The 20,706-nt window shown below is 36.4% G+C and overlaps 1 protein-coding gene across 1 annotated transcript in view; it reads right to left on the bottom strand.

Moving 5' to 3' along the window:
- Window positions 1-1,398: 1,398 nt before the first annotated feature.
- The window catches only part of ITGAV (integrin, alpha V), a gene marked incomplete at both ends in the record, with an annotated part of 32,222 nt that continues 12,914 nt past the window's right edge, over window positions 1,399-20,706 (bottom strand). Inside the window, 19 exons of the mRNA XM_010181888.1 lie at window positions 1,399-1,478; window positions 2,498-2,590; window positions 3,777-3,924; window positions 5,082-5,149; window positions 5,870-6,007; window positions 7,113-7,267; window positions 8,268-8,326; window positions 9,054-9,155; window positions 9,864-9,909; window positions 10,022-10,213; window positions 12,608-12,810; window positions 13,198-13,250; window positions 13,700-13,756; window positions 13,844-13,887; window positions 14,069-14,113; window positions 14,832-14,957; window positions 16,934-16,979; window positions 18,548-18,609; window positions 19,990-20,104. Coding sequence (XP_010180190.1) covers window positions 1,399-1,478; window positions 2,498-2,590; window positions 3,777-3,924; window positions 5,082-5,149; window positions 5,870-6,007; window positions 7,113-7,267; window positions 8,268-8,326; window positions 9,054-9,155; window positions 9,864-9,909; window positions 10,022-10,213; window positions 12,608-12,810; window positions 13,198-13,250; window positions 13,700-13,756; window positions 13,844-13,887; window positions 14,069-14,113; window positions 14,832-14,957; window positions 16,934-16,979; window positions 18,548-18,609; window positions 19,990-20,104 — 1,832 coding nt within the window. The remainder of the gene's footprint in view (window positions 1,479-2,497; window positions 2,591-3,776; window positions 3,925-5,081; window positions 5,150-5,869; window positions 6,008-7,112; window positions 7,268-8,267; window positions 8,327-9,053; window positions 9,156-9,863; window positions 9,910-10,021; window positions 10,214-12,607; window positions 12,811-13,197; window positions 13,251-13,699; window positions 13,757-13,843; window positions 13,888-14,068; window positions 14,114-14,831; window positions 14,958-16,933; window positions 16,980-18,547; window positions 18,610-19,989; window positions 20,105-20,706) is intronic.

Raw genomic sequence — 20,706 nt, 5'->3', positions numbered from 1 at the left:
GCAGAAAAGCATGCTAAGGCTACTTTTGCCCACCCCTCTCCACAGTGTTTAAATCAGTAAATTAATATAGTTAACATCCTATTCCTATACTTCAGATACAAGAAGAGATGACAAATATTAAGACACGTAGAGTCATTCATATGTAAAATTCTTTGGGCTTTCTTTGTAAAGAGAGAAAAAGAAATACAAAGAGCACTCCTAAACTCCCTTCAAAGTGGAGCTGGGAACAGAATCTTGATCTCCTTAGACACATGTGATTATTAAGTCTACCTAACCAATTTCCTTTCGAAAGAACCTGTTAAATCCTCTAATTATTCCTCACTGCTGCTGTAATGCAAAAAAAATAAAAGCAACAGTGTTTTCTTCCCAACCTGCAAGTATTTCATCCTTTCAGAGACTAGAGCTGATCTGCTAGGAATTGTGCCACCTTTGAAAATTTGGCTTTGTAAGTTTAAGACAACTAGTGTGATCTTTAAAACCTCTTCAAGGTAATATCTTGATAATGCCAGTCACTATAAACTCTGATTACCATGTTCAATTGCATGATTGTTCTTGCATTCCAAAGTCATGTAAGGAAATTCCTTTCATAAAAGGTGTAAAATGTTACAGGAACTTCCTTTAAGTGACCTCACCGATTGTTTTTCCTCCCTGTAGTTAGTGACTGCTGTTAGCTTAAGGAAGACAACAGACATCTCAGAGAAGATCACTTTCTGCAAAGACCTGGAGTCACATGCCACTGGCACAGCTTACTAGCTGATACAGAAGAGGAAAAAACTGAGCAGAGTGCAATGTAAGACCAAAGATATTTAATGCTGCCAAGGCCTTTGATCAGTATGGCAAACTACTGTACCATGAAAACAGAATGGCAGGTTTAAACTTATTTCACTCTTGTAGATGAAAAGTGCTTATGTGGATGATAATAATTTATTCACTACATTTTTAAAAAATGAAGCCCTTAATTACAAAAAAAAAACAACCAGCTTTTGGTCCACCATGGGGAAAACCAGCTGTATTTGTACTCTCCATTAAGGAACAGAAAACTGTACTGGGTAAAGAGATTCCTACTGATCACATCCCCAAATCTTAACTATCATCTCCAGTAGGTATAAAATCATATTATATATCATATTTATATGAAAGTGCCGTGCTTATCTTATAGTTAATAGAAACACTACTGTTTTGTTCCATTTACTTTTTAGACTCTCTTATGCTGGCTACTGTACAACACTTCAAATAGTTCATTGCACAGTGTTTCTGCTAAGACCATCTGATGCATTGCCCATCCTGTAAGCCTTATATCAGACAATTAGTCTAGAGTGAAACTAACAGCTCAGTTCACAGTCTATTTACTTAGCACATTATCTACCAGGTGAGGTGCATGCTCATGGGTTGCCATACCTTCGGATTTGCAAGGCAAACTTCACAGAGGTATCCATTTCAGACTGCTGGTGCACGCTGAAACGCAGTCCAGCTAGTATCTTTGGAAAAAAATCACTATGGTTCAGTGGAAGCACAATAAAATACACAATAAAAGCTTCCTAATACTATTACACTACAACATACTTGCTTGAGGCACATGGTCATAAAGAGAACACGCACAGAGAACTGGCAAATGAAACTTGTCCAGTTCACCAAGACTAGAAATGTTAGATTATAGCCAATGCACCACTGCCACAAAATAGAAATGAATGGTTTACATCATTCTCCCTGCCTTGCTTCAGCCACTTTTACGCATAACTGACCATCCCCATATGTTGCAAAAAGTACTGTAGAACAGGGCACACTGTAATTGTTCTAAATTCAGCTACCAAGGTTTGTTCTAAATCAATGCACAATACATCTGTACACTTTAGCTTGATATATTTTGAAAGGCTTTGGAAATAGCATTTATTCATCTATACAAAATGTCTCTTGGAAGAAAAGCACCATCAAAGTGTTTATAATTGTGACTGATTTTCACCTTATTTTCTCAGAAAATAAGACTTATGTCACATCATCTTAACATCTGCCAAGTCCTACTAATACTTTATTAATATTTCCGAATTCAGTTACATTTGGTGGAAAGGTCTCAACTAGGCAAAACTCTCAAACTTCACAAAACTAAGCAGAAGAGAGGAGCACTATTAGGCTTCCATGAGGAGAAAGATGTGTTATGAGCTAGCTCTTTACTACTAAAAATACTAAATACTAAAAAAAAATATGTATCAGATAAATCTTAAGACCAACTCATGAGGGAGCAGAGTTCATTAATTCCACTATTTAATGGACTACTCCTTTTAAGTTGCATTGTAAAACTCACATGGACTCCATTCAGCCTTTAATTTAAGTTGAAACCAGTTACCACTGAGCTAACCAAACATGTGGGCAGCTAAATGTAAGCCAGATCTAATCATAACTTCCTGTGAGTAAACATCTCTCCCAAACACTACTGTGATTAAGAAAAACGCCTACTGCACTCCTGTTTGAGTTACCAGACTCCCGTTGGACCAAACCTTACCTTTGTTCCTGCTTTCATGGGATTTCCCAGGTCACAAACTACCATGCGAGTTTGATTCTCTGTTTTAAATGCACATGACAGTCTTGCTAAAGCCTGCAATACACCAGAAAGAAATGTAAAGCAATATAATTCTTTACATCTGGACACCCGTATGAAAGTCTAGAGAAAAACTCTAAATATGCTGTGTATTAATTTCAACATAACTTCTCAATCCTAACACAGTCAAGCACTAAAATTAAATAAAATCTGAGTACTGAAGTCTCCAGGGAGAGAAATATTTTTGATATGAGATAGATGCTCTCTTCCAAGTTTATAAAAAGAGAAATTCAGTACTCTTATACTGGGTAACACTGATGTTTTTTGTGACCTAAAAAATTTCTCAATGTGCTTCTTTAAAACCTATGTAAAAAAAACTTTGGCAATCAGGCAAGGGTTAAAACTCTTCATAGGAAAATAAAGATTGGAAGGCAAAATAACATGAATACTTACCAGCTTACTCAAAAAGAGGTCTCAAGACGAGCTATCAGATTTTGGATAAAGCCAAATCACAAAGCTCTAGAGTAGCAGAGGCAAACTGGAGAGCCAAATCAAGGCATGGTCCAATATACATGAATGATGTAGTATCAAAGTTGGAATCTTTTGGTATAGGGGGAAAATAGTTTTCCCCTTAACATTGTGCAGTATTGCAGATATATGGATTGATCATAGATTATACTGAATGAAAACAAGGATGAAAAAAATCTGAAATTATATTATTTACATATAGCCATAATGCACCAAAACAAAATTTGGACTATACTCACATCTTCAATAGAAAAAATAGAAGTTATACATTTTATAATATAAGGGAAAGTCAGGAAATAAATTTTAATATTCCATGTAGTCAGTATAACTGTTACCCAAGAATTTCTACAAACTTAGGTGGACGAGAAGAGTAATACCCAACATCACCTTTTGCCTCACAGGTGCCCAGCTCTTTACCTAGCACGTGACATGTTAAGTCTAAATACAAAAAAATTAACAAGGGCACTGTTCAAACAAAGACTTGTAGCAGATAAACTCTGTGTGTCCAGCTCCATCACAGAGATGATTCTTCTTGTTGCTAGCAGTAGGCTTTTAAACTGGAACCAGACAGCCAGGTGGCTTGGAAGAACTTTATCATTTTTTCAGTGCTTTGTTTTAAGATTGAAGCATAAAAACCACCACTGAACGATCGTCTTCTGCAGACTTCCATAGCAGCACCTGAAATATGACTTCCCAAAGATAGTTGGAATTTTACCTCGTTGTTACGAACAACACCAATGAAATCTGCTTGGGGTGGAACAATGACGAAGAGTTCTGCTTCATAGGCTCCTTCCCCTTGATTCTGAACACTGACGATTAGTGTCAAGGGATTGTCATCACCAATATAGATCTGCTTCTGATCACTACAAAAATCAAGTGCAAAGATGAACTCTGCAATCAGGTTTTAAAGTGTGTTGAACTGGTTGAACTTACAGAAACAAGAGACATTCTGAAATTGAACCAAGACATTAGAGAAACCTAGAGGCAGTGCCTATGCTTCAGGAATATCAAGAGAGATCTACACTATGTCAAAACCAAAAAAAGCGTCCACAATCACAAAAATGGAGCAAATATTACATGCTGTTTTGTATCTTCTTATAAAATTTGCAATAAACCACAAAACCACTGACACCTTTTTACAACAAACAATTTTGAACAGCTACATCATTATGTACATTTTGAATTACATGCCTACTTCCCAGAGGTGCAGGCATACATTTATAACAAAACTTGACGGAAGGCTCAACTACAGAATACAGCCAAGACCTCCGTAATAAATCTGTTCCAGATACAAAAAGAGTATCTTTTCAAACAATGTATTTTTGTTTCACCTACAACAAAACCTAATTGTACCTGCACTGATGTAAAAGGTTTCTGAAGCATTTCCATGAGTACATATGCTTGTGTTACCTACATACATGTACATACGCTATAGCTCTGCACTAAGGACATGAAAAACAAATGACATTTAGGAACAGAGATAATACACTAAGGCTGGCTTCCAAGCATACAAAGCACAAAAAGCCCAGACCCGTGAAAGAATTATGAGTTAGAACTTGGGTTGGTTTTTTTGCCAGGTTTAATAAAAGATATTACCAATATCAACAAATTTTTTTCATACATGTCACAACAGAGCCCTTGTGGGATAAAATAATGCCTGTTTGCATCTTCATGTTTGTATCTAGTACTAAATAACAGAACAGTGGTACAATCGCAGCTAACACTGGTTAATGCTTGCTTTGCATATCCAGCTTAGCAAATATACCAATAAATACTGTACACTTAGTGGGGGCTGGGGTGGGGGGAGCTGGTGTGCGCTCTCCCTGCATTAAATGCTAAAGACTCAAGGTTACAAAACAAAAAAATGGGTTTTCCTTAAAACAAGCATAAGTTTAGATTGTATACATTGAGGAATCCTACTTATTTCAATACATCCTTTTAGCAAAAGTATTACAAGCTCTGGAAGTTCAGAATTCAAGCAGGGAAGTTAATTTTCCCTGCATTTTTCTCATGTATTTACCTTTCTACTGAAACCTCCAGCTTTGGTTTGCAGATATTATCATCGCCACAATCCAGCAAAATATGTGCCTATGCAAAAATCAAATGCATATTTTTTAAATTATTCCTGCATCTGTTCTAGCATACATTTTCAGTAATACTGTTTCACTACAAATAACATTTTTCCTAAATAGCTGGTTATGAGAGATCTTAATCTCATTAGTCTCAGAGGAGAATAAATGAGTTTTTATACATGGGAGGCACTGTGCCTAGTACTGCCAAGCTGCAATTCTAGATCTGATGTCTACAGATCTTAATCCTCTTTCCATACTTGGAAAAACCTGTTCACCTTGAGCTATATCTCCTGTATGCTCTTTACAAACAAGTGTAAAAATTTGTATAAAGGGGAGAAAGAGAAAAGCTACATTACCTTAAGAGAACTATAGTGTAAACATAAAATACATAGAGCAGCACTGTAGGAACAAGGGATGAAACACTCCAATCGTTCAAGATTAACACCTTCAATCCTACTTTAACTGCTTTTATCCAAAACACTGTTAATTAGTATGTTGAAAAGGACATCCAGCACTAAGAAATAATGTGTCAAAAAAGAAATTTCACACACAGAGAAGGAAAAAAAAAGAGAAGACAAACATACAATAGCCATCAGCATTTCCATAATACAAAGACTAAAGCCTAGCTGTGTATTTTGGTATCTTAATTTTTCAGGAGTACTAAGATTAACATAAAATATTGAAAGCTGAAAATATGTTCTGAGTTCTCTCATCACAGATTGTATAAGAAGCATACCTGTCTGCTCATATTAGCAGGAGTGAACTGGTTGAGGATAGGGTGCAATCCTGTTGCATCTGCAGCTGTTCTGTAGTCCAGACGATATTCCATAAAAATAGTAATGGGAGTTAGTTTGTCTCTAAATTCAGACTCACCCTGAGGAAACCAGAGATTTGAATTACAATTAAAACATGCGAAGAAAACAACAACAAAAATATCCGTCAAAAGTTTCTACAGGCAACAAGCAGTCATCTGAAGAGCAATACTGAGCAGTGCATTTAATTATTGTTCATGTAGGAATGAGGAAGCCAAAGCAACATTAAAACTTCAGTGCTCTTTTCAAACTAGAAAATCTCTTGTCAGAAAACCTGCAGTGTAAACTTTGAGGATGGACAATTTTGGTAGTAACATGCCAGTTTTACAAATGGAAAACTGGAGCATAGAGAAGTATTAAGTCATCGAACTATAACAGCAAGGAGCCTAAAGGGCTATACAGTTCTACTCTTTCCTGTTAGACAAAATTCAGTATGCTTCTAAGATCTCTCAGAGACAATCATCTTTGGACCTCTGATTTATTTCGTTCCACTTTGCACTGGATTCAGTGACTTTCACATTGTTCATGTCAAATCATTCTGGTTATCAAGGATCCTGCCTTTCGGAGTACTTAAAAAGCATTTATTAGCTTTATGTTAGCCACAGCTGTTATCAGTGTGAACTCTGCTTCATTATTCAGAGAATAATGAGAATTACTGAACCCAGAACAGCTCATAGCAGGATCTTACTTCAGAAGCTATCTTCTATGGGCAGAAACCTATTCTTAACTCTTTTTTAAACCTCAGGAGTTTTCAGCTGGTTTTGTAACCGAAAAATTCTCATCTAAATTTGCATTTTGGTCGCAGGTCCACATTGTCCTCCAAAGCAGAAGCACAAACTCTGCTTACTAACTTGCACGTTCCCTGGAAATCAGAACTAATTTTGTACCCAGCAGATTGTCCAAAAAGTACGAAACAAAGTTCAGAACTGAATTTCCAATCCATTTATTGAGCAGGACCTTAGCCACAATAATATCTATCATTCACTCTCTGACAGCAGTGATAACCCAGGACAGACAGACGGGTTTAGTAATGTTAAGTCTGCCCATTGGACATGACTTTTCTCTGGCTTTTCTCTTTTCTATTTTTTTTTTAAACATGTAACACAAGGAATTTATAACAGACAACGCACCAAGAATTATTTGCTTAAAATGTAAATGGCTACTTACCCTCAAAAAGGCATCAAGTTCTTCACAATTCATTTTGCCCCCATTTGTAATAGTCATGTTCTTAGAGTGGCTAGGCTGTTTGCTGTGGAGAAAGAGAGCTCTCCTTATAGCTCCTTTCTGCTTAAGTTTATCCAGCAACAGCTCCACTTGGAAATCTGTCCAACCAAAAACATTTAGATTAAGAGATATCTCATTCAATTAAACACTGCAGAATCCCATCAGAAATGGAGCTAAAAGCTGATTTCAGCTACAGTGAAAACCTAGTACTTGGAACTTTTAAAACTTCCAGTTCTTTCAATATAAAATCTGCTACTACATTAGTTCTCAATGCAGGAACTAACAAGCACGGTTGTTGTTCAAAATTAGACTCTGCTTTTTCCTTAAAAACTGAAAGCATAGAACACTGATACATTTAAAACTTATAATTGCTACACAACCACTAGAATGTAAGTTCATTTCCACCCCAGACAAATATTTTAAAGCAATCTTGCACATAATTGTGTAGGTGTATTGCTAACATAATTACTTCACATATTTTATATAGATATTGAAATTTAAAATATGTAACAGCTATTTATATGAATCTTCCTAGATCATACCACCTCTATCGATGCCATGCAGAATCAGTATACAATAGCTGTATTGTAGTAGGCAGTCTGCCACACTACAAAAATCTTAGACACAACTTAAAAACCCATTTGAAGCAATCTCTTTCTGCTACTCCAGAGAATCCAATGCAAAAATCCGTTATATCAATCAGAAGGTCATGATTTCAACAGAAATGTGAGAAGTCCCATGTGGCTTGTCTATATTTTTCAGGCATACCAAAGCAAGTACTTGAATATTTTTGTCTCAAAGCTCTCCTCAACAAGAGCTGATCTCAGATCTGTAAAATACAAAGGACTTTCCAAAACTAGCTCCACCAAGTGCTTACATATATGCTTAAAGTCCCAAGTATGCTCAAATCACACTGACTTCAACACAACTTCAGGAAAAAAAGGCCTGCTGAAAAGAGTCATATAGATGTATATTGTTACTGAACTGGTAGGATTGTGCTGTAAAGGGTAGCCAAGTGTTTCAATAATAAAAAAGAACAGTGACCAGTGCTCATGCAGTATGAAATGACTTTAAAGTTCTTAAACTTGCAAAACTTACTGAGTGAGTTAGGGAGCTTTCCTTTGCCATCCGCTTTTAAGCAGAACTTTACTTTGAAACTGTTTTGGACGAAAAGAAAACATTAATTACACACAGCTTTTCTCCGATTTTCTTCTAAAATTCTACAGAGTTGTTTTCAGTTCAAAGGCATTCTCTTTTGAGACTCGCGCACTCCCAAAAGCTATTTTCTACTGGTGAGATAGAAACTATAACATATAGGTAGAGAGCAATGCAAAGCTTTGAAGTCTTGGTTCATACAGGAATAGTAACCTGAGTTTATTCCTGAAATCAAACGTGGCTCTTTCATTTTTCAAGCTAGAAGGAACTGGCATACTGAGTTGAAAAGGAAGGTAGCGCTAAAAATGAGAAGTGGGTTTGGAGCAAGAGCCAAAGCCAGTTTGCAGGGCAGATAATTTCCCAAGTGTCTTCCATAAGCCCACTCTATTTTTCACCTAAAAAGTAAATTAATGAGTAAAAACAATGCAAAAGCATTGCGTAATCATCTCGGGAAGATCTTACTAAACTCTGTACATACAACTGGCAATCTCTGCAGGTACGATTAACTTTGGAGTCAGTTTAGCATCTACTGAAGACAATGTTGGTCCTCCCGCTGCTGTCAAACCATTCTTTTTTGGTATTGTCTGTTCTTTCAGAAAAAGCCTGTGTTTGATCACCTTTTTTTCATTAGCCGACTAGACTTACTGAATCCTTTCAAAATTAAAAGCTCATGAAAGTAAACACCAAAAAGTCCCTCCCCTCAAAGAAAAACAAAGATACCCTGCTTACCAAGAAACTTTTACATCTGACAGTGAACAGGCTTTGTTTTCTGGGTTTAGAATGGTTGGATTAACTTCCAGGGCAGCATTTACTCTAATAACTGGTCTAGCCCTGCAAAGAAAACATTCTATTGAACAGCATTCAACACCATGTTAGACAATACTCTCTTCCTCAAACTGTGAAATATACACATACACATTTAGACAATATTTAGTGAGGCTGCAGGAATAATAAAGAATCACTGAGTATATCAGGGAAATGCAGGATGTTTTTCTGTGCCCCTTTATTACCATCAGAGTCCGAATATAGGAAATTGTGTTAAGACAATGCCCTATCTATTTGTAGCAGACAATTACGGTATTTTCCCAAAATTAGCAAGTTTAGATGAGAATACTGGGATTGCAGTTGTAATAGCTAGCAGCACCCTGTATGTATCTAGAAAACTGTCATAGAATGATAGAACGGTTTGGGTTGGAAGGGACCTTTAAAGATCATCTAGTGCAATCCCCCTGCCACGGGCAGGGACACCTCCCACTAGATCAGGTTCCGCAAAGTCCTGTCAAACCTGTCACTCAGCAAGCCTTGAAAACAGCTTATTTATATTTTCTCTTAGCTACAGATTATTGAAAGATAAGTAATAGATGGCAGACTGTAGATTTACTCAGTGAAAACAGAGTATAACTTTTTTTTTTCCACTCCAGCCGTTTCAGAAGGTGGAATGGCAGAATTTCAGACGTTCCTGATCCTACTTTCTTTTCTAACTCAAGAATGAGCTTTCATTCTGCATGCATTTATGTAAAAGCACAGAGGGATACTGACCTATACAAAACAGCTGTGTCAACACCAAAGGCTCCAACAATCAAGTCTAGGAAGAACGGAGAAATATTACACATTACAACTTATTTTTCAAAATATGCCTTTAGTCACAGGGAGGGCTACTATTAAGTTATTCTAAAGTGACATTTAGAGCAAAGAACCTGGATATCCATTTTTGTCCACATCTGTGGCTCCTTTCAGCGAGTACCCAAAGCTGGGTGGCATAGTATGAGCAGCCCACTGCCCTTCAAGAATTTGAGATGGGACTGCATTCAAACCATTTGCTCTTCCATTGTAGATATAGACAAGTCCTCTCTTGTCCTCTCCACCATACGGTGCGGCAATCGCAATATCTGTAAACCGAAAGAACAATCGTCAACATCTCCAGGCACAGACTAGGAGAACATATTTGTTTTTACATCGATTGATAATTTCCGATATTACAGTTTCAATGTGCGTCAATAGGGAGGAAATGCAACTAGCCTTTGAAATGCCCATCAACAACAACCTTTTTCTTTTAATTGGATGCTGGATTTTCTAGAAAGTATAAATGTTTAACAAGTACATATATCATAGACTTGTAAGGAAAGAGGAGGAAGGAAAGCAATAGTTCCACAAGCACTTCTGCACTTCAGTAACTGACTTACAGCCAAATCATATGGATTTGAGATGCTTTTCAGAGTATTAAACACTCGGAATTAGTCCCTGTTGGCACCGAATCACAAAACTAAGCAGGACTATCTGTCCTTTTCATTAACGCACTCGTGTTCTTCTAAAGCGTGTGACATTTTAATAATTCTGGAAAATTTAAATCAGACTAAAACAATAGTAAATATCAAATTCCAGTCTATCCTCATTGTGGCTTGGCAATGTTTTATGGAAAGCTTTCAGTTAGTGCAATTATACTCTCTCACAAGCTTTAGAAATTTAAGAGTAGTCACTAACAATGATTAATAAACAGTAACAGACAAAATACTAAATGGACTATCCGTAAGGACAGCTTTAGAAGTGTACATGTAATCTGAATTCAACATTTCCACCGTCAGTTCAAAGACCAAACATGAAAACGTTTAAATGCTAAACACCATACAGAGTAATTACATTATTCTCTCCTCTTTCCTTAAATTTGAGAAATTTTCACAAAAAACAAGGACTCAAAAGTTCACCATTTTCTATTTTTGACTGATCTCTACAAACTTTATGAAAACAGTAGAAGTTCCAATCTTGCACCATACTGTGATGGAAAGCATTTTAATTAATACTGTCAAAATGAAACAGAGCAGAGTAAATGAAAGACTAAAAAACCCAGACTAAATAATATCAAAGTAATTACAGGGAGGCAGCTTTTGCTATCATTTTGTCACATACAGTGTATTTCAGACTGAAATGTGGTGGAATCAAAACACTGTTTGGATAATCTCATCAAGTGACCGGATTTTTTTGCTATCAGCTGTAACCTTACAAATGTCTTCTGTAAATAATTACAGTGATATTGCATCTTCACACTAATTCTGTATGCTATTAGCAATTAAAATCTAAACATTAACCTCATCAAAACCAATACCATAAAATATTTTGAGTTACAAAATACACATCCTGTTCAAGCTGGTACATTACAAAAAGAGACTCTGAAGTTAACATACTTATAATTGGCTTAAAAATCAAGTTTGATCCATCAATGGACAAAATCACTTAGCCACTTAATATAACTTAATGGGTAAGTTGCCGGAACAAATTATACTGCTTTCTACGTCTCTTCTCCATTTTGTACAAGGTTTAAAATTTTAGATACAGAATGCGAACTTTCCAAGACAATTAAAGAAAGCTGAGTATTAGGGAAAATGCCAACAATTTCATTTAAAAATTTATTAGAGCTACCTGGAAATTTAAAATATTAGCCTATTACTATTTTGGATCTTTCAGACAATACTTCGCTTACAAGCGGAATGGAGAAAACAAAAATGAGCATTTTTTGTAGAACTCAAATTCCTACCACTCTTCGAGAAGAAGACTGCATGACTTGCAAAATACAGTGTTCTCCCTAGGATTTCAGGAAGCCTCTGTCCCAAAACTATCCGATTCTTGTCTGCTTCACTGCTCTCTATTCCTAAGTGAAAGTAACAAGAAGCACTGGCAAACGGTTTGAGAGTCCACAGCCTCAGTTCTGTCAGACTCAGACTTCTCATCCAAATACTTGCTCAAGACACCCGGCTCTTGGTACAGTTGGCTGTAGCTGTTATGGGGTATTTCCACCAGACTCTTCCACTTTGAAATAAAAAATATCTATACTTTTCTCAGGAAAATCTCTTTTATCAGAACATTTTTAACCAGCTCTCTGAAACGGAACCTTTCAGTCATCATTGTGTTTCTGGAGAGGAAAATCGGCTTTAAGCAAGGGAAACAGGAAAATTATATTGAAGGTGCCCTAACAAGTCACAGTGGAGACCCAGATATTTCATCAAAGTTTCTACTGCACTCATCACTTAAAAAGTAATAAACTGATCAGTGTAACAGCTAAAATAATCCATGCTGTAGTTTAAATGGTATAGTCTCTGCTCGATGCATACATGTAACTCCTCTTAGCATTCTTGGGAGTAGCATACAAGCATCGAAAGGAGTCTAGACCTTAGTGTCCAACATTCAGTCATGGTTAGAATGACTAATGTTTCTGTGCAGAATCCACATTCAGTGTGCTGTCTAGTTTTCAACTATGAACTGAAAATATTGATCAATAAATAACATCCTACCATTGAAGCCATCCTGATCTAGATCCCCCAGAGGTGCAAAAGAACTGCTGAATCTTGCAAATATCTCAAAGCCATTCAGTTTTGTGATCTGAAACCCTCCAGAGGGTCGTTGAAGGCAAATGGAAACTTGGCCGACCTCTTGAAGTTTCCCATCAGAACCTCGATCCATAAAAAGAGGGGCTCCAATAAACAAATCTGTGTAACTGAACCACATAAAGATAATGTTCTTCAATAACAGCATGAAAATTCAGTTTCATTCCCATAAACACCTGTTAGCAGGACTAAATCAGCACTGAAGTCAATATTAAGATGAAAGTTATCTATCCTTTACTTGCAACTGAAGGCAAATATTTACTGACAAAGCACAAATATGCCAGAATTTAATTCATTTAAAGCATGTGCACACACACACTTGTATTTATTTACATAAATACAAGAACGAGTCTACAATTGATAAAAGAAATGTTGATTGCAAGTGAGAAAGCGTGCTGTCCAGATGCACGTTAAACCAGTAATGAAGACAGAAATCTATATTGTAAGAAAGGCTTTTTAATAAAGGCCTCTTTTTTGTTCTTTCCAGAAACACTTACTTGTCCCCATTGATATCTGTGGCAGCCACCGAATACCCAAAATAGGCAGCCATCTGGAAAAGAAAATTCAAAACAAAGGTGTAAGTTGTACTGATATAAACACACAAACAAATATATACAAAGCTGTATAGAAAAGATGTTAGGGAGATAAAAAACTTTTTTGTCTCCTTTCTCCTTAAAATTTTCCTCTCTCTTCCTTACTCTGTTAGAAAGTAAACTGATCAGTTACTTTCTCCATTCCTCCTTTCATGACGCAGACATCTTTCCCAGTTCTCAAAATAGGCAGGATTTCCTTCATTTAAATAAGATCGTTTTTCTAAGTAGTACTACAAAATGAACAGAACTTATTTCTAGGATGCCTACAGACTTTTTCTTTGGCACATAAGATAATAGCATCAAAAATATTATATGTTCCAGTACCCTAAATACTGTCTCAAAATGTCATCTTTCTATAGGAACAGAAAGGTCCTGGTCAACCACCAAACCGAATAAAGCTACATACCTGCTCTCCAGTGAAGTTGTACATGGAAGACATGTTTTTCCCATTGTAAATAGACACCTGCACATGAAAAAACAGCCATTGGAGCACACCAATGATATTAATCTTTTTTGTTTATTGTAAAGTTTAAAGTTTCACATTTCCTACCATGCCCAGAGTTCTTGCTGCTCTTGGGACTCCTGACACAAAGTCTGAAATATAAAGCAAGACACCATTCACGTCTCAAAGCACGACGACTTTGCTCGAGCAGAGCAGTCCATTCCTAGTGCTTTATACATTTTCCTGTGCACTGCATTGTTCGTTATATACCATTTATTTGAAAGACCTACCCAGCATATTAACATAACCTTTTTATTGAAGCAAGGTTCTTACCTTCTATGCCATCACCACTGAAGTCTCCAACAGCCACTGAATAGCCTGATCAACAGATAAAATTAGTAAGTTACTTTAAAAACCTTATTAAATGTTCCATCTCTCTTTACAATCTTCGCAGGTTTTTGTGCCCAATCCTGTAAATTCATTTTAAAACACAATGGAATAAGTGTTTCTTCTAAGTAGCTTAGACTACAATTAGCTACATAAGTAGACTGTAATTCATCAGCATCCATGAATTTGAGATCAGAAGATGAAAATTTTAAAATTATCGTCCTGGAAATTGTCCTGGTCTACCCTTTCTTTTTTCCTAAACACAGTTAAGACACATATGAAGCTAAATTATTTTTTCTTACTCCTCTAAATCAGTCTCTTCATTAATTTTCTTCCTAAACATGTTTCTTTCACATTTTGATTTTGTTTTGGTAATTATTTAGGAATGGCTGCTTTTCTGAAAATTTAGGTATGTGACTAACTTCTCCCATAAAAATCATACTCAATGATGTATATTCAGCCTGAATCATAGAGCACAAAAATTTACGGAAGTATTTCCATCTAGTTTGTTATCAGGTGCTTTTTAATCAAGCCTACGACAAGATAACTAAGCCGTCATCACACACAAATTACTGCATTTTCAGACATGCAGCTCTTTAGTTACTTCTCAAATACTAAATTAGCAGTAGTGCTATTTATACTTAAACATGAGTAGCACAAGGCAATCATCCAAGTACAGACAGGTTTTGTTCTTTTTCAAACTACGCACCCAAGTAGCTGTCATCAAAAGCAGCACTGGCAGGTCTGGTTGCCAATTGGTCATCATACTTCGTACTGTAGACTTTGGGGTTGTATTTAGCCACAATCTCTGTCACTCGATCAGAAATAAGTTGGCCTAAATGCAAAGGAAACTCCTTAAAACCACAGAAAAATGTGTGCACTCATTCAATAAGCAACTGCAGTGACCTGAAAACAAGAAACCGACTCAGCAGATGAATGCCAAGTGAAGTTCTTATTTTCTACCTCTACTTTTATAGCTACAGAGAAGGACCCGACTATGCAGCCAATCGGGATGTTCACATACCACAGCACTTTCCCATCCATCATTCCCATACCTTATGGCCAGATGTTCCAAGACCGAGATATCCTGTCACACACCACGAATACCATTCAACCAGTGTTCTGGTCGAGATAACCCAGGCATACAGTGCTTTGTGTAGTTCTGAATTCCTACTTTTAGGCTGGTTCAATGTCCAGTTAGACTTCATAATAACTTAAGTTTAGTCTTTTAAAGATTGTCTTTGTATAAATCCCAGCTGCTATTTATTCTCTTAATAATGTTCTCATGGGAATCTCAGCTTCTGCAGTGCCTTGGCTTGCAGACTGTTGATATTTCTCCGCAAGCAACAGGACTGATATACAGAATGCTTGCTCCTATAGCAAGAACTGTTCCACAATACTGACCAGAAAATGGTCAACAGCAGCAGCACTAGAAAGAAGTGAAAACTTGGATCCTACTTCAGTAAAGACTTACGTACATATTTAATAAAAAGCACACAAAGTTCTCACTCAAAACAGAAGCTGCTCCTACATGTAAGCTAGAACTTAAATTGGACTGCTCAGTGAGTTAACGGTAAACATATGCTTATGGTGTTGCAGAATGAAGTCATCACTCCTTGGCTAAATACCATTAACTTAAGAGCTTAGTACGGCAGACAAGAGGCTAACAAGATAAGCACAGTGTATGACTGTGTTCCCTGTTGTCACTTCGCTACCCGCTAGGTGGTAGCTTCATTACATTCTTCGCTTTGAGTTGAAATTAAATCCTGAATCACAAAAAAGAAATCATTTCAGAAGAACACTTACATCACATACATATGCATACATGTATGAAGTATGGGGAAAACTACTTCTCCAGCATCTGAAAATCTAGTTTTTAGAAGTACACAATTGTCTTCTATTCAGAGCTGAAATTTTTTGTTGTTGTTGTAGTAGAAGAGAATAAGGTTGTTTCAGCAGGTAAGATGTCACTTTTGCCAAAAAAACAATAAAATGAGTACACAAACATAATCTATATTATACTGTATCTAGAGTTCAGTTTCAATCATTCCATTTTGTTCAGAATTTAAAAGACAGGACTGAAAACAAGCCTCCAGTGCTGCTGCATCTGCATATCAGCTAGTGTGATACAGAAAATCTTTCATAAATGTTGATATCTACATTGAAAAATAGGCAGCAGAGATTGGCAGCTGTGTCCTGATTATAGCAGCACCATCTTCTGAACTGAGACCTATAGCTAAACACTGAATGATCCTGTGAACAAATACTGATTGAAGCCTGCATTAGAAAAATATATAGGTCACATTCTGTGTAAACAGCACAGTTAGAGGTAAAACATGCACCATTGCACAAACAGATCAATATAAACAAATGTAGTATCTTTGTCTTCAAAGGAAAACAATGACAGTTCTTTTTGCAGGGTACATTTCTCATTGAAAATACATGCTTCATATGTGTGTCAGAAATTATAAAACATGTAGATTTCGAAACAACAAGCAAAATATCCTAATGGAAACTTACCCTGCTGGTGGGAACAAATTCCACATTCCTAGGAGGATGTCTTTAAAATGATCATAGAATTATTTAAAAGACAAAACACACATCTATACAATTATTACCTCAGCTTTAATTTGTGGTTCCCTTGATTATTCAAGAAATATTTTAAAGGATGAAGAAAAATTTTTTTATGTTAGTTTTCTTACTGACAAAGACTTTGACAGTGGTTGGAAGAGTGTGGATACAAATAGCTAAGAGGAGGAAAAGAAAAACAAAACAAGTCAACTTCTCTGTGACTTAAATGATATATCTCACCTTGCCAGTAAAAACTTCCAGGTCCTCCAAGCAGCACTCTGTCTCCCTTGAAGGTGGGGAGAAAACAAAACAAAACAAAAACAACAAAAAAACCCAAACGCATTATGCATATCTAAAGACAAGAGAACATGTTCTGTGTTTATGAGAAGTAATCCCATGTATGTATATCACTGTAGCTTCACTGACCCCAGTACATTTTATTTTTTGAGGGAATGATTAATTAAAAATGCATCTTGTAAAATGCTAAGATAACAAACAATCTGCCTTCAGTGACTTGCTTCTCCATTTCACCCATTTAAAATTCTAGGCAGAGATCTGCTTTAACTGTAACAGACCCTTCTATCTACGACAACAGAAATACAATTAGGAAAAAACTTTAAGACTGCTACGAGGCAATCGTAACATGCTCTTAGGTCAGTACACAAAACTAACTTCATCTTCTGCCCCTGCCACTTTCTGTAACTTATCTTTAGAAAAGCTTAATTCAGAAAAGCTGTGATGTAACTCCCCCACTCCGTATTCCTTGGTACAACTGCAATTCACAAACCATTTTATGAAACTTTTAACTACATTAGCTATTCCAGTACTGGGAATCTGCTCTGTAAGTACTGAATTGGGCCACAGGCTTTCCTGCATAATTAAGCAACTTATTCAGGTTTTAATCCTTAAAACTCCCATATTCACCACTCAGAAAAATCTAGGTCAGAGATTTGGAGATACTTTAAACTCAGGTTTGCCCACTCAGGTTTTGGATTAAAGCCCAAGGCTGGTTTTAGCTAGGGCTACAGTTTGCACTGTAAGACTGAGGAGTGCATGCAAAACAACAGTTTCCTCTGGAGGGTAAGAATGTCCTTGGGCAAAGAGTGAAAGGATATGACCTTGTCATAAGCTAGAAAGAACCCAAAAAACTGCCGTATCACAATAGGACTTGCATGGCCTTAACATGTCCAGACTATGCTAAGCAATTTAACTGTACAATATAAAAAACTAGTTAGTTCTCAGATATGTGCACAGTTTTATTGTGCTTGGATTTAAAAAGCAATTGTGAATTTAAAAACAAACAAACAAAAAGAACTAAAAAAAGCGAAGGAGAACATAAAAACAGAAGAAACATGAAAGGAAAAAAAAGGAAAAGTCTACTTCTGCTAACTGATAAGGAAAACAAAATGTAACTCACAATAACATTGCTTACCAGTCCTCTTTAGCAGTAACTTATTCTTCCTCAAGAAGTAACACTAGCTATGCACTGATCCTTTCAAAATAAGTGTCTCAAAAAACCTGTCCACTACAGTTTATTTCATTTGACCAGCTGCAGCAGAGGCTGATGGCATGAGGCTGGAAAAGCAGATTATTTGTTTAGGACATGATTCCTACAAGAGGTGAAAGCATGAAGATGTAGAGGGAAACAGGTTTATAATACCAGAGTGGTTTTAAGTTATTTTTGTTTATTTACAAGGTGGTGTTTGATTGTGGGTTTGTTAATTTGTTTTTTCTCCCGGGGAATGGTAGTTCACATTTAGTTTCATAATAGCTGTGCTCGTGTGGTCTGTATCAGGGCGATCGTTAACTTGCAACTGTGCGCTGACTTGTTGGAACTGAGAAAGAATCACATACCTTTGTAAAGTCAATACTAAATCCACCTTGGCAAAATCCCTGTCCATCTGCATCGATGGTGGCTATAAAATAGAATAGATTAAAAAGGGAAAAAAGGAAAAGGGAGAAGAAGAAATAAAATAAGTACTATCAGCAGTAGACCAGATGATTCTGTGGATGCTTTCCAATGCATCTTCCTAAGTAACCTTGCACTCTTGAACTTGAACCTTGGAATTATTTTCCTCTTACACTACTATTTTCTCTTCATCAGCAACTCACAACCAAGTACTGTAACAACTTTAGGAGCTGCCTAACATATATATATAAAAAATATATATATATAAAACATTAACATATGCTCTAGCCTAACAGAACCAAAGTAAACAGGGACTCCATATACCTTTCTATTTAATCTTCAAAAGTTTGGAGGAAAAATATTTGCAATTTTTATTCAGGAAATAAGGTATCTGGAAAATAGGGAATAAGTTTTTCTTTTGGTATGTAACAAAAGTCTGAAAGGTACATAACTGTAAGTTGTTTCAAGTATTGCCTTAAAACAAGAACAAAAAAGTGTATCGGGCCAAAAAAACCCCAAAAACTCTACATACTGAGATTCATCCCTGCAAGAATTGTCGTGGTTGAGTTAATCTTACGATTATACAGCTCCAGAATAGATATGCTGACATCTCTTTATCTAGAGGTATGACTACTTAACTAGCATGATTTAGTTTAATAGGTGCATATTTAACCTTTTTATGTTGAACCACACTAGATTTCACTCCAGCTGTTCACCAATGATTTTCAGCAAATTAAAGAAAAAAAGTCATCTTAGTTTTAACATTCAACTTTTAGATTTAAAAAAAGTGCTATAAGCATCTGAATAATCTACCAACTCAACTACAGGATATGGATGCAAAGCATTTGGAAATAAGACTCAAAATGTTCAACAATTAATATAATTAAAACAATGCATAGCTACATATGTATGCATATGTTGAAATCAGGACCTATGCAATTTTTCTCTTCAGATGTGCGATACATTGTTCTAATGCTGTATTATTCAGATAGCTGTGAAGAATATCAACTAAGGTATTGCAATAATTTCTGTTTAGTACCCTTGCTACAGGGGAACGTTCACATCTCAACAGAGGGAGGAAAGGAGCTCAGTTTGGACACTCGAGTTGTTACTACAGAAGTGGTCCATTTAAAAACTGAAGTCCTCAGTTCCAATGATAGCTGGATCTACAGCAGAGAAAGCTGTAGATCTGCAACCTGAACATCACCTGGAAGAGAATTCCAGTGTCTGGACCTAGCTTAATATTTTTTTCTAATTGCTATGAGGCTGTATGTGAAAAGGGGAAAACACCTTGAAGTGAGGGCAAACCATCCCACTTCAAATGTACGCAAAACACAACATACGAGAAATTCCAAACAGAAAAGCAACAAAAGTACTCTACGCTCACTTGATCTGCAGGGTGCATATTCCACAGATTTTGAACCAGCAAGCAGGTAACAAGTTCCTACAGGCTCCCTCTCCTGTTTTGTTTCAGTTCTCCAGTGGTACAATGGGGCACAGGCCTAAGGAAGAAAACATAGCAGTAAGGACACAAACTCCTCTTCAAAATGCTAGGGGATATAGAATCATATAATGGAAGTAAAATTTTCTACATAACAGTAACCAAAAAGGTTTGGCAGATGTACCATGTGTTATTACAGGAGATTTATACTGTCAGCACTGGGGCAGATGTATTACCAGTTTGTATTATTAGAATTAGCTATGTATAGCAAGAATTTTAGAAACATTTTGTTAAATCAACAGATGTAAAGAGTTCATCAAGAACTTAGAACACATTCTAACTTCAAACTGATTCTACTACTTTCCTAAAAAACAGACAAAAATGCTACCACCTTTGTTTACACAGAGTTAGGAAAACACTAGCCAATAATTTCTGAAAAAGGTAAGTCATGCTGAGAAGTGGGATTCTGTTTCAATTATGAATTATCTGGATCTTTTCACCTTTTTTTTTTTTACTACAATATCCCAGTACTGACGCATCTACCCTCAGCAAGTTTGCAGATGACATTAATTTGGGCGAGGGTGTTGATCTGCCTGAGGGTAGACAGGCTCTACAGAGGGATCCAGACAGGCTGGATCAATGAGCCGAGGCCAACTGTATGAG

The sequence above is a fragment of the Mesitornis unicolor genome, unplaced genomic scaffold (assembly GCF_000695765.1).
Source record: "Mesitornis unicolor isolate BGI_N332 unplaced genomic scaffold, ASM69576v1 scaffold23630, whole genome shotgun sequence".
Taxonomy (NCBI): Eukaryota; Metazoa; Chordata; class Aves; order Mesitornithiformes; family Mesitornithidae; genus Mesitornis; species Mesitornis unicolor.
The sequence above is the reverse complement of the archived record's forward strand: the minus strand, read 5'-3'. Positions and strand labels throughout refer to the sequence as shown.